Source organism: Haliotis asinina, chromosome 12, assembly GCF_037392515.1.
Source record: "Haliotis asinina isolate JCU_RB_2024 chromosome 12, JCU_Hal_asi_v2, whole genome shotgun sequence".
NCBI lineage: Eukaryota > Metazoa > Mollusca > Gastropoda > Lepetellida > Haliotidae > Haliotis > Haliotis asinina.
In genome coordinates this window covers 8,855,433-8,868,795 of record NC_090291.1, presented here as the reverse complement: position 1 = coordinate 8,868,795, position 13,363 = coordinate 8,855,433, and the positions used below count along the sequence as shown (strand labels likewise).

Sequence of the window (13,363 nt, the reverse complement as noted above, 5' to 3'; positions counted from 1 at the left end):
AACCCAGTTCAGCAACAGTGTGTCCTTGATATAATGCCTCATTCAATTGTTTTCAGGAACACAATGTCTGGTGCTAGTGGCAGTAAGGGCTGCCCACGGTGTAATGCCAGTTTCAAAGTGTGGGGAAGAAGGAGAGTTGGTCTCCAAAAGCCTGATGCTGAGAAAGCCATTATCAAACAACTTAAAGCATCACTGACAGAGGGGTAAGCAAGTTTTATGGCAAATATTTGGGTTTCAGCATTTCAGTTGATGTGAAAAAGATAACCAAAGTAAGTGTCATACTGAAAGATACTTTTAGAATCAGCCAGTGAAAGTGAAATCCTGGTTCACAAATGGGACAGAACTCTGGTCAAAGTAGAACAAAGGACACTTACCACCTAAACAGGGGCCAGTTTCACAAAACTCTCATAACCCTAAGATCTTGTAACTTTTCTCGTAGCATTTGTACCGGGTATACCGTAACGTGAGAGGTGCGAATGCTGCGAGAAGAGTTACAAGATCTTAGGCTCACGAGAGCTTTGTGAAACAGGGCCCAGAATATTAACATCCTCTCATACATTTTTTATCACCCAGGTTCCCGATTTGATCCCCTCATACCCTACCTGCTTTAATGTTTTATGATTATTGAAGTACTGTTTGGTCATGTGCATTTTAATGTTTCAGAAATGACTTTAGAGCTCACTGACAAAGTGATTTCTGGGCCCACTGTTGACTGAGGTTCACTCTGTATAATGAGAGGATGGCTCAAATGAACTTATAGCATTAGGAATCGTTCAAGGTGTCAATATGTTCTTCCATGAAGTTGTGAATCACTAGGTAATATCCGAGGACCTTTTGGAGAGAATTTATTCCACAATACATTGACTTGACCAACATGCTGGATTTATCTTATCTGATCCAGACAGATTGCCTAGGGTGAAGAGTACAACATCCAGACACCCTCAGGTAACAGTAGTCATGATCTGTCTATTACGGACTTGCCTGGGACCGACTCATTGGACAAATACTTCCATTACCACAGACACTGTCACAATGAGCTTTGAATTCTTCAACGCAATGGTCTGTGGCATGCTGTAGAGCTTTCTTTTTCAATATGGGTCCACACAAAGGCATATTCTTAGACCATGCACACTGACACCGAGTTAAGTAACACTAATTAGTGAGTGTTTAATTAATTAACTCGCGTGAACAGAAGTAATGGAGATGTTTATTCAACAGACTGTTAGTTTAGTCAGCTACTGTCGGGTTACAAAACATTGTTCTTGTAGTAAGTTGATAACCAGAACTGGTATTTTCGTCAACTTCATGCGTACGTCCGAATTTCAAAGCAAATTTCTTGTAGCAACTTGATTGTCAGGACTGTTATTTAGTCCATAATCCGTAACCGAGAGAGTCCTGATTTTAAAGAAAGCTTTAATGATAAATATAGGACATTTTTGCCAGGATTCGGAGAGGAGTCCGGATTGTGGAGAAAACCGCATTGCACAGAGTCCGGATTTGACAGATTCCATTGTATTAACAAATCCATGGACAAAGCTGTAAATATAGCGCAGGGTTAGAAGGTTGCCAATACTAAACCTTGGATTAGTTCCCTTCAGGTGAATAGTATTTGTGTATGTGCTTCTTATTCATGTATAGCATGGACACAGTTCAGGAACAAACAGATCAGTATAGTGAACCTGCCCAGGTGTTTATCAGGCACACAGACACTGATGTTCCTTGTATGGAGTTCTAAGTAAACAGTTCCTTGCTAAGTGGGCAATACAGACTTGTCTGTTATTAGACAGAGAAAGGAAAATGTTTTGTTTGTCCACGAGTCTAGATGGTACATAATTGTAGTGTGTTGGCTATTTGATCTTGTCCTGAGGCTCTACAGGAGGGGAATGGTGTTTGCGTTTTTCATCATGGGCTTATACGGCACATTGGTTGATTGTAAAGGTAGGCATCAATCCATGTCTGAAGGCTTGAAGACACAGACTGTCATGTGACCTATCATGTCACTATACTGTATTCACCTTCTGCACACACTAGAAGTGTTATGATAATACATTAGGTTTATGGGTAGAAAATCATGTGAGCCTTAAGTGTTGTGGGCTAAGCAGCAAATGGAAAGCGTAGTTAATGGTTACCTTGACAAGAAAGTATGAAATTATAGCATTAAAACCATAATGCTCTGTATGTATTGGTCTGTCATTCAAACTTCATTTGTGATACATGTTGATATCATGATGCACTGTGGCTGATGGCATGTAAGCATACCCCAGTGTGGAGACATTTTCTGATGGTGGCTTGTTTGCCGGCTCCAGGATTGACTAAATATAGAAATACACTGAACAGCAAAAGAAACACAATTTCTTAAAAAATGAAACTCATAAAAGTAAGCATTCATGTTTATGTCTTCTATTTAGAAACTATCTCAGAAACAAGTTCTGTTTGGTGTAAAGAGTAAAGTAGCTGTGAACATTATGTGCATGGATCAGTGAAAATATCTGAACACCAGGTCTTCCTGAAAATAGTAAGCATATCCTGCTCTACAAGTAGCACCCACCATTCTCTAAATTTGCTTAAAATGGGAAGCATTTTTGGCCTGATACTGTTTTGAGGTACGGCAGTGGCTGCCAGTGATTCAAGCACTACCTCGCTGTTGGATCCACTGTCATTAGACAGACCCAATCCCGGTATCAGTGAGTAAAGTCAAATCAAACACAGAACATTGATGCATGGGTGAAGGGGTGTGTTTAACTTTATGCCGCACTCAGCAATATTCCAGCTGTATGGTGGTGGTCTGTAAATAATTGAGACTGGACCAGGCAATCCAGTGATCAACATCATGATGCTTGGTGTATGATCAGATCATTGGGGATTGTAAAGTAGTATTAGACCAACCCACACGGATGATGATGATGATGGTGATGATGATGATGATGATGATGATGATGACATTTCTAAAGGTGCTGCATCTCTTCCCTAATCAAGCTGGCTCAGTGATATATAACTGGAATCCTTCTGAAGGCAGCTAACTATCTCTGAGCTCAGCGGTCAGTGTACATTCCATTTGTATTATCAACTTCCTGGGGAGTATGCTAGACATAAATTTACATATTTTGAAAGGACATGATAGCATTAGCTGAATATTTAGAATCTACACTCATTTTCTTCAGGCATTGAACCAAAGTCATCAATTTCATAAATTTTTAACTCCTTAATAAGAAGATTGATGTGACGTCATAATTTCTAAAGAATTTTGATAAAGGGAGCTATTCACAATAAAATTCTTAAGTCACGCAGATCACATTTCTGACCCTGTGGTAATTACTTTCCCCAGATTCAGATTTTTTCAGAAGATAACATTTAAGTCTATCGAACCGTCCTGGAATGTTATCTCACCTTTGTTAAGTTCAGATTTCAGGTAAGCAATATGGAGGACAGTCATTAGGTAAACAGTGTGGAGGAGCATATGTTTAGTGGCTAGGTGCATAGGATTAACTTTATTGACTTGTTGGTTAGGAGGTACTATGTACATGAGGTTGTTGTTGGGTGTAGTTGTTGATCGCTGGTCTGTGGGAATGGTGTACATTCTCATGGTGGTGCTGCAATGGATGGATTAGAAGAGTAAGTACCAGCTTTCTTGTGGAAGGTGTATATTTTATTTCATACGGTAGTTATTCCTTGTTTGGGATTGAAATTATGAAACCGTATTAGTTAAAAACACAAGGGCTGTAGCATTTTCATGTAAAAGAACCATGTTTTCAACCAGTCGAAATTCAACGTAAGATGTTTTCTAAAGGCTATCAGTTCTAAGGTAAAACATTCAGTTAAGTCGTAAAATTCATTGTGAAACCAAAGAGATTATTATTATTGTTCAAATGTAGAACCACTCAGCCTGACTCACAATTCACATCAAAATAATAAAATTGGTTTCAGTTGATAGTAACACCTGTCACAAGGTTTCTACGAGGCAGCAGCTTGATAACTATGATACGCTAGATAAGAGTGGTCATAAGAAAGAGTAATGAAGACCATTGCAATTGACTGACTGACTGACTGACTGGTTGGTTGGTTGGCTGGTTGGTTGGTTGGTTGGTTGGTTGGTTGGTTGGTTGGTTCGTTCTTTGGTTCTTTGGTTCGTTCGTTCATTCATTCGTTCATTATGTCATTATTCTCTCACCCTAAACAAACCACTGGAAATAGTGTTAAAATACTGTTGACAATGATGAATAGCTCAGATATACCATTAATCAAACGGAGTTAAATATTTATAGCTTTTTATAGATTTACATTTATACATTTAGCAGTTAATGAACTAGCCTTTAGGGCAAGTGATCTTGTAAAACTGACTCAATTCACCAATAATTTTTGAGCTCTAAAAGTGTCACATTAATATAATATATTTGGCAGGTTGTCACAATTATTCCCTCTTGTGGCGAGTGATTAGATTTGATCCCTGACAACGTTAAAGAGTGGTATCCTGGCTGATCTTAGTGGTACAGACCATTGCTCATATTATCACTGGATTGTCTGGTCCACATTCCGATTTCAGGAAAACTTCAGACATTGTTGATGTAGCTCAGATATTGCTGATCATGGCTGACATACGAGGGGATGTAAGTTTTGAGCCTTGAGCATTTTTCATACCCAGGTGTCACAGCCTATGGTACGACATTGAACCTTGGGGTGTAGCTGATGTGATATATAAGTTTTGGTATCCTACTCTCAGAAGTTATTGAACAGCTCACATTGACAGGAAGAGACCCCCCTCACGGCAGTGAAAATGAATAAAATTGAGTATAGAGCAGTAATTAAGTTTTTAGTACTTGAAGGAAACTCGGCGAAGAACACTGAAGAAAGGCTTTCAGCAGTTTATGGGAAGTCTTCCCCTTCATCTGCTACCATCAAACGATGGGTCAATGAATTTAAGCATGGTAGAGAAGATGACCCCCGTCCAGGTCGCCCAACAACAAGCACTAGTCAGGAAACATTGACAGAGTGCATAGACTTGTGCTGGAAAATCATCGAATCACACTCCACGAGTTAGAGGAGACCACAGACATTTCACACGGATCTATTGAGACAATTCTTCATGAACATCTTGTCATGTCTAAGGTGGACGCAAGATGGGTGCCAAGAATGCTTACAGATGAAATGAAGCAAACAAGGGTCACCATAAGCAACTCCATGCTAACCAGATATAACAAGAATCCAGAAGATTTTCACTTTCGGCTAGTAACCTGGGATGAAACCTGGATCCACCACTACTATCCTGAGATCAAACAAGAATCCATGGAAAGGAAACATGTCACTTCTCCCAGGACCAAAAAGTTCAAAGCCTCCAGATCAGTGCAGAAGGTAATGGTGACAGTCTTCTGGGATAGGCGTCATCCACATAGATTACTTACCAAAAGGAAGTACAATGAATGGGGAATATTAAGCTAACTTGTTGAGGCAAGTACGACAGTCAATCAAGGAGAAGCGCTAGGGCAAGATCAGACGTGGTATTCTTCTGCATCAAGACAATGCTCCAGTACACACCTCTCGCGTTGCAGCCAGTGCTGTCCAGGAATGCGGGTACGACATCTTGCCGCATTCCACCTACTCTCCAGACCTGCAGCTGGCACCAAGTGATTACCATCTGTTCCCAAATGTCAAGAAACACTTGCATGGTCGTAGATTTCAGGATGATAATGAGCTTATTGCTGCTACTGAGGCTTGGTTTGAGGACCAAAATGGCGCCTTCTACAGAGATGGCATCAGTGCCTGGCAGAAAAGATGGAACAAGTGTCTTGACTCACAAGTGGACAATGTTGAAAGATAAATGTGGTTCACACCAATATTTTGTGTTTTTCTATGCAAGGCTCAAAACTTATTGACATCCCCTTGTACTTGCTCTACTTATTACCTAACGTTTTGACGTATCATCAAACTTTGTGTACTTGACATGAGATATTTTGAGGTATTTCATGAACTTCCTTTTAACTTACTCAGAAATAGTCCAGCTGTTTGACAGTGGTCTGTTAATATTCTGTCTTGACCAGAAATTCCAGTGAGTTCTGTTTCACACCATTATGGCAATATCTAGCAGTGTCAGAGTGTCCAAGACTCCAGAAATGCGCTTCACACATTGTAACCTGAAGAGAAATCAAACCCAGGTCTTTGGCATCATGAGCAAACACTTTAATGTCAAGGACGACACTGCTCTGTTCCCCAAATACAGTGCTTGATGAAATACACATTATTCATAGACGTTCTTAATATTCATGCTTCAGGTGAAGACAATATATGACACTTAAAGTACAAAAAGGCCTGGAACATCTTGAATAGTTTAGAAGAAAAAAATAACCTAAGAGATAAAACCCCTCCTTCATAATCTATTTCTAATTTTTTGCTGGAAGACAACACATTATCTGGCACTTTATACATGTAACAGCCAAACGATAAAAAACATTCAATACAAAATGCATCAGTTTCTTCAAACTTATTACTTTCAGTTAAATAAATTTTAAGGATCTTGATTGGTCTGGTGCTCAGTTCAATGTAAGACAATAGTAAAAGTGTGAAACAGCAGTCATAAATATTACCGGAGTTGGAAATTATAAATAAAACAAATTTCCATCATTATAAACCCTGTGATGAGATTGGTACTTCCTGAAAGGTTATGATATGTCTGTGAAAAAGAAAAGCAACCCAAATCTAAAAATAATGACTGATTATGTTAAGCTTCTATTTATACTGTTCAGTACACATTCTTCCACTGAGAAACAGACCCCGATGCATTGTCCAGCTATGGTGGAACCGAAAGCTAGGTTCTCCATTGAAACTGTAACCCTTCACAATGGTCTCTATGCATAGGAGCCCCCTCAAGACCCTCACTGCCATTTGTAGAGTGACCCCTCTCCCACCCAGGGTAACAAACCATGGCCTTTACAAATTACAATTATTTTGTAGATCACTCTCATTGGTCCCGTCAGTAGTATTTCACTAACAGTAAATATAAGAATATATTACATGTCCTTGGGGAAATTCCTGGAATACAGTTGCAGGATGTGATTGGTGGAATTGGAATTATGTCAGTGTAGATTAACTTAAAAAATTAATGACTTAGTGAAGATGTTTAATAACATCATTTATTCAGTTTGTGACATATTCTGACTGCTGTCATGTCTGTGAGTCAGTGTGTGACTGTCCGACTAAATCTGACTTTTATGATTATGATGAACAGAGGATTATGAGGATTCAAGGATATGTCTTTGATAAAACTGACTCTACATGTATAAATTTGATCAACATTCAGTGTGGATCTGTTTGATTAATGCTGGAATGAAATTACTGGCAACGAGTGTCTGGGGAAGATTTGGACAGAAGTATATTTCAACATTCTAAGAGAGGAAATAGGAAATAACAGTTTATTCATAATGTTCTCGACAAGGTAAGATGAAAAAAGAGTGTTTTTAGAATACTGTAATAAGCTTTCATTCCACAGAGACTTTTTGTTGAGGGAAATATTGTTAATATTCTCTTCACAGTGTGACATTTCAAGAACACTGTGAGACTCACCTCTCCAGGACAAGTGACTTTAACAAAGTAACTTGTCCTGACTAATTTTCCACTTGCCCTGCTTTTTATGACATAATCAGTAATTATGAAAGTATAAATCAACATGGTGTTTGATGTTAATGTTTGTGAGACTATTTATTGAAGGGTGATAATTAGCGAAAAAAGATGACTCTTCTTTATTATTGAAAAATTTAATGACTACATTTTAAGCAGATGTGACATAAAATCGTAGTTTATTTGCAGTTTGAAACCATAAGTGGAAATTACCTAGAAGTCCACCGACAAGTAAGAAGGTATTATTTGCTTGCACGAAATGAAGACTGAATTGTCCATAGTGTCAGACGATGGGATTTCTGAACCCCAGCAGCCTACAAGTGGCTGTGGAGTACTCTAGCTGTTAAAGCGTTCACTTGTCACACCAAAGTCCCAGGGTCGATTCCCCACATGGGTACAAAGTGTGAAGACCTTTTCTGATGTCCCCTGCCATGGTATTGCTGAAATATTGCTAAATGCAACATAAATAAAAATAGTCCCAGTCCACCCAGCTGTGAATGGGTACCTTGTATCCACAATAACTCGTTGTGCCTAGTGGCTGCAAGAGTATGTGATCCCCAGGGAGTTGAGATTGATAATATGATGTGTCGTTGAGATTGACAGCCCATGATTGAAGGGGAAAAGTCACCAGTGCCTTAAGCATGTTCTAATATGTGGATCCCCAAACCTCAGATATACAACTGCTTAAGACAAATTTAAATCACAGTTTAAGACTTACATATTTCTATCTGTGTACCAGTAGATAATCGTTCTCTGTTTTGTGTATATATGTTCCCATTTTAAAACTGTATTAGTGCCACAGTGCATCTGTTAGGTGGACATTAGGCGCTTTACAAATGTATTATTATTATTATATGTATGATATAAAGTATCTAATGATAATATCAAGCTCATCAACATTTTTCTTTGACTAGCCTCAGCTGAATGTTAAATATCCACAAACAATGTGGAAAGGTGTACCCACGTCATAAGCGTTTGATCTCATAACCTTGCTTCAAGGCTGTACTGAGATCTCATAACCTTGCTTCAAGGCTGTACTGAGTCCTGAACCCCTTGATTTACAGTATTTCTAGACAATAATATAAGAATATAAGAATGACAGTTTGTTACAGGGATAGTGTGTTCTATTTATCAATATATTTATATAAATTACCATTAAAACAATTGGTTATTGCCTTACAGACTTGAGCAAGTCTGTTGAAATTATGAACTGAACAGTACGTCACTCAACCTGTACAGTACAAATTTCACCTTTTGATGTCGAATACAATCTAACTGAAAGGAAGAAATATATTTGAAGTAGTTGTGAATGGTAATATTGAAGGATCTGAATAAAAGGTTTGTATCCAATGCCCTTAGCTATCTGTGTTGAACTAAGTTTGACTTCCACTATAATACTTAGAAAGTGTTTATCCTGACATCTTAAGTCACAATTCTTTGACAGTTCTGTGACAACCTCTAGTGTAAGTAACTAGATATAGACTCTCCATTCTACTCTCAAACCGATCTAGCTCATACAGATCAATAGTCTGCCCCTAATTGTTTACATTTTATGTATACAAGTGTTTACTTGTGGATTTCTTCGTATTTGAAGATAATATGAAACATTTGTCAGTATGCTGTAACTCTTTAACAATACTGTAACCCGTCATAAAAAGGAAGAAATTAAACCTTTCATTTCTTTCCTCTGACCCTACATTCTGAACAGATTTAACAGAAGGCAAAATATTGTAATCTTTGTGCATGGAAGCAAATTGTATGTTCTGCTTTTCCTGTAGGATAAAAATGTTTCAATAAGGCCATGTACATAATATATATACATTACTGTCTGTGCTATTTTCTTAGGTCAATCAATAATTTGCATTTCACACAGGGAAACTATTGAAAGATATGTAAAGTGAGCGAGTGAGTGAGTTTATTTTTATGCAACACTCAGCATGTGGTGGTGGTCTGTAAAGCAAGTCTGGACCTGACAATCCAGTGAGCATCGATCTGCGCAACTGGGAACCAATGACATGTATCAACCAAGTCAGCGTGTCTGGCCACCCAATCCCGTTAGTTGCCTCTTACAACAAGCGCAGTCACCTCTTATGGCAAGCATGGATTGCTGAAGGCCTATTCTACCCCAGGACCTTCACGGGTCGAAAAATATGTAAAGAAAACTATGTGAAACTAAAATATTAAGAAGAATTTCATCATTGTGTGCCCATATTTCCCCATCTCACTGCCACCCTGAACTTTCATTTGAGGCCAGACTAGTTTTGTTCCTTGTTTTACGGATCTGCCTCGTGTGTTTTTTCAAGAATAGGAAAAAGAATAAAGGTGAATTTTCCCTGAAAAAAGAAAAATCGTATTGTGTGTATTGGCCAAAGAAGTAAAATACCCCAAGTACTTAAATGGAATATTACTTTGCTTCTTTGATTGGTGATTTTATTTTTTTATTTTATTTGTCCTCCTGCCTTTGGATTTCTGAGGATAAAAAATCCATAAAACAAGAAATGAAGTTGATCTGGCTTGATATGAAATAATAAATAATGTACTTATGTCAGTTTTCCATGCTGATGTGTGAAGTTTAGCCATGATGTGATAAAAAGAATGCTCTTACAAAACTTTATGAATGATCAGCTTCTCTATTTTCACAATAGTGATGTTTTAGTATAGCTTCATATATCGCTTTCAAACGTCTATATCATGTTATAAAGTGCTGTCAACTCTATACCACCACAGAATGCCACTCAAACAAATCAGGTCAATCAATCTTTCTTTTTTAAAACAAATTTAATCTTTCTTTATCTGCTTTCATCTAGGAAATGTTTCAGAAGAAAAGTAACTTGATTTACCTCATAAAATAAGTTTAGTCTCATTACCAAGTAATTGACATTGGATAATTTCATAAAAAAAAAAATACACAATTATTGAAAAAAAAAAATCATATTATCTTATTTTTTCATCGGTCAACATTCTCTTGGTGTTTGAAAACTTAGTTAAGAAACATAAAAAGTACAAATATGCAACAGGTTGCTTAAATACTGCAACTTCATTTGTTGTTGGTGCCATTGTCACCCATGATAATGATTGGCAAATCCACAAAGTCATTTCTGAGAGAGGTTTAAGGGGGTTTAATGTTCATGATTATCTCTCTCAAAAAGCATGTGTAAATGTGACTGCTTGTGGTTGTCATATGACAAATGTTTGTGTTGTAGTGTTAGCCTGCTGAGAAAGACATAGTTTAATATTGGCACCCACACAGACACAATATACTGACTTTGTGCTGTCTAGTCCTTAAAAACATGTACAAAGTAAACAGTTTTTGGTATGATGCAACCAGTGAATCACACCATCCATCCTCCTTTTTGGAGAAAGTCGCTGCTCAGAGAATCACCTTCTGGACCTGTTTGAAACACTTTTATTACAAAAACAAATAAATGAATGAGGAGTTCTATTTTCTTTAATTTTGTTCTCAACCACAGGTTTGGAAAATAAAATCTTTCTACCAAGTAATAAATATAAACTGACTGGGATTATGGGATTGTGTTTTATTGTTCATTTAGGAGATAAACATCATGTGTTGGCCAATTTCCGGGTGTTATTGAGTATTTGAAGCACAGGAATGCATTTGGAACCAATGGCATCAGCCGGAGATTTCAAATGAAATATTCCCGTGCTTCAAATACTCAATAACACCTGGAAATTGGCCAACAGATGATGTTTACTGACATTATAAACAAAAAAGTAAACCAAAGGGTTTATTCTGTCTGCACTCGTTTACATCGAGTAGTGGTACAGCAGTGAAGTGTCATCAACTGGCCGTTTCAGCTGCTTCCAATGGTAGCATCTGGAGTTGCTCATTTGTGACGTCATTTTAACTTTACGTCACAATATGACATGAATGACGTCACCACTGTTGATGACACAACAAAACAATTGTTTACATGTCAATACTTAGTCAATACAATAGTCTTGCAGTTTCCTGGAATCTAATACCATTTGATCATGTTTTTCAACCAATCAGATTACAGAACACAGTAACTTTTGGTTGACAATCTTTGATAACACTGAACAAAAGCATAACTTCTTTTGAAGTAAGGTCAGCTCTCGTGAAATTATTGATAAAATTGCTAATAAGAATTCTCTTAATGGAAACTGAGATTTAAACGCAGTGCTTAAAACAGATCTGTTTTATGCTGTAGAGCAAATGTTTATAAAATACTTATTTTCCCAACTTGTTGCCATTTGTGCCCAAAACAAATTTCACATCTATCTGTTTATATGATTACACTGACAACCTTGGTTTATACAAGTGATTAAGTATTGGTACTTGTTTGACTGTTATCATGGTTTACGTCCAGATTTGTTTAACCAACACCGCTCACAGTTCAATGAAGAAAGTGAACAGTGATTTGTCTTGTAGGAACTACGTCCATGATTATTTACTGTCAGCTTATCACGCACAGTTTAAAATCTAGTTCATCATTTATACAATCTTCAGAAGACTTTTGTAACCTATATCGCCCACAACAAACACATTTAAATGCTTGTTTATCACTTTCTACAGCTTTCTAAAGGGAGTGTTGTAATATGGTCCTGTGGCATGGTGTTTGTAATCTGTCCTGATCAAACACCCGGCTTTAGGCAATGCCTTTTCAATGTATTAGTTTCCTGTGTTAATGATAGATAGCCCGACTAATTGGTAAAGGTGGTTGTTTTATTTGGTATTAAATTGTTTAAATGATGATGATCATCATCATCATCATCGTAATAATAACACATTTGTAACATGCTGTTATCCATGCAGTCCATACTCAAAGCATATTTTGTAGTTCAGAAGGAGTCGATGAAAGTTTGTAGCATTTTCTCTTTTCTTTCCCTTTTTCTTTTTAAACAGTAATGAACAATGTTTTGAGTGACAGAAGTACAGCTAACCAGTTTCAGTGGCACTGAGATTAGTGATGTCATTTAATTGTGACATCATGTTAACTGCTGATGTCACAATGGTCTGCATTGTTTCAATTTCTTTGTCGCAATGTCTGTTGATCTCACTCAAATTATTTCTTATGTGGATGATATATGTTCAATCTGTGATTACAGGATGAATTTACACGCACGCACGCACGCACGCACGCACGCACGCACGCACGCACGCACGCACGCATGCATATGCACGCATGCACATGATATTGCTGTAATATACTGAAGAGCAGCATAAAACCATATTTACAAGTCACTTTAAATCACAGAGTACATAGTCATGGCTCAGGACTAGTCAAGTCTGTAAACCCCAAAATAAAAAGGTGTTGCCTTACTTTATATTTTGTATATCTGAGTGGATCAGCGAGAGTTCATATAATTTGACAAATCAATAAACGTATGTAGATATAGAGAGATCAGGTGAAAATGCGTAATGTGGACACAGGCACCCATGCGACTCATACAGATCACTCTGTCTGACTTCGTCTGTGTACACACAGAACTGTTTTTGTAATATCATCTGTTTATTGGATAGGATTTCTTGGTCGTGTAATTCTAAAATGTTTAATGGCCTGTCGTTACAAACCTGAGATATTGCAGAAGGCTGTGTAAGAACGTTTATTGAAAGTCTAAGAAATATATTATTATATCTTGGGAAAGAGCTTCCACAAACTTCACTGATTTAGAAAATACTCTTGAATGTTTTTTGTTTGCATTCTTGGTAAATGTAATATTTGTAATATTATCTTTTCAAACTCACATCAGATCAGCCACTAACATATGCTGATCT

General features: G+C 37.4%; 1 protein-coding gene across 1 annotated transcript in view; it reads left to right on the top strand.

Moving 5' to 3' along the window:
• Positions 1 to 63: 63 nt before the first annotated feature.
• Positions 64 to 13,363, top strand: part of LOC137258725 (CAP-Gly domain-containing linker protein 1-like) — a 63,430-nt gene continuing 50,130 nt past the window's right edge. The window contains exon 1 of the mRNA XM_067796418.1: positions 64 to 203. Within this exon, the coding sequence (XP_067652519.1) occupies positions 64 to 203 (140 nt within the window). The remainder of the gene's footprint in view (positions 204 to 13,363) is intronic.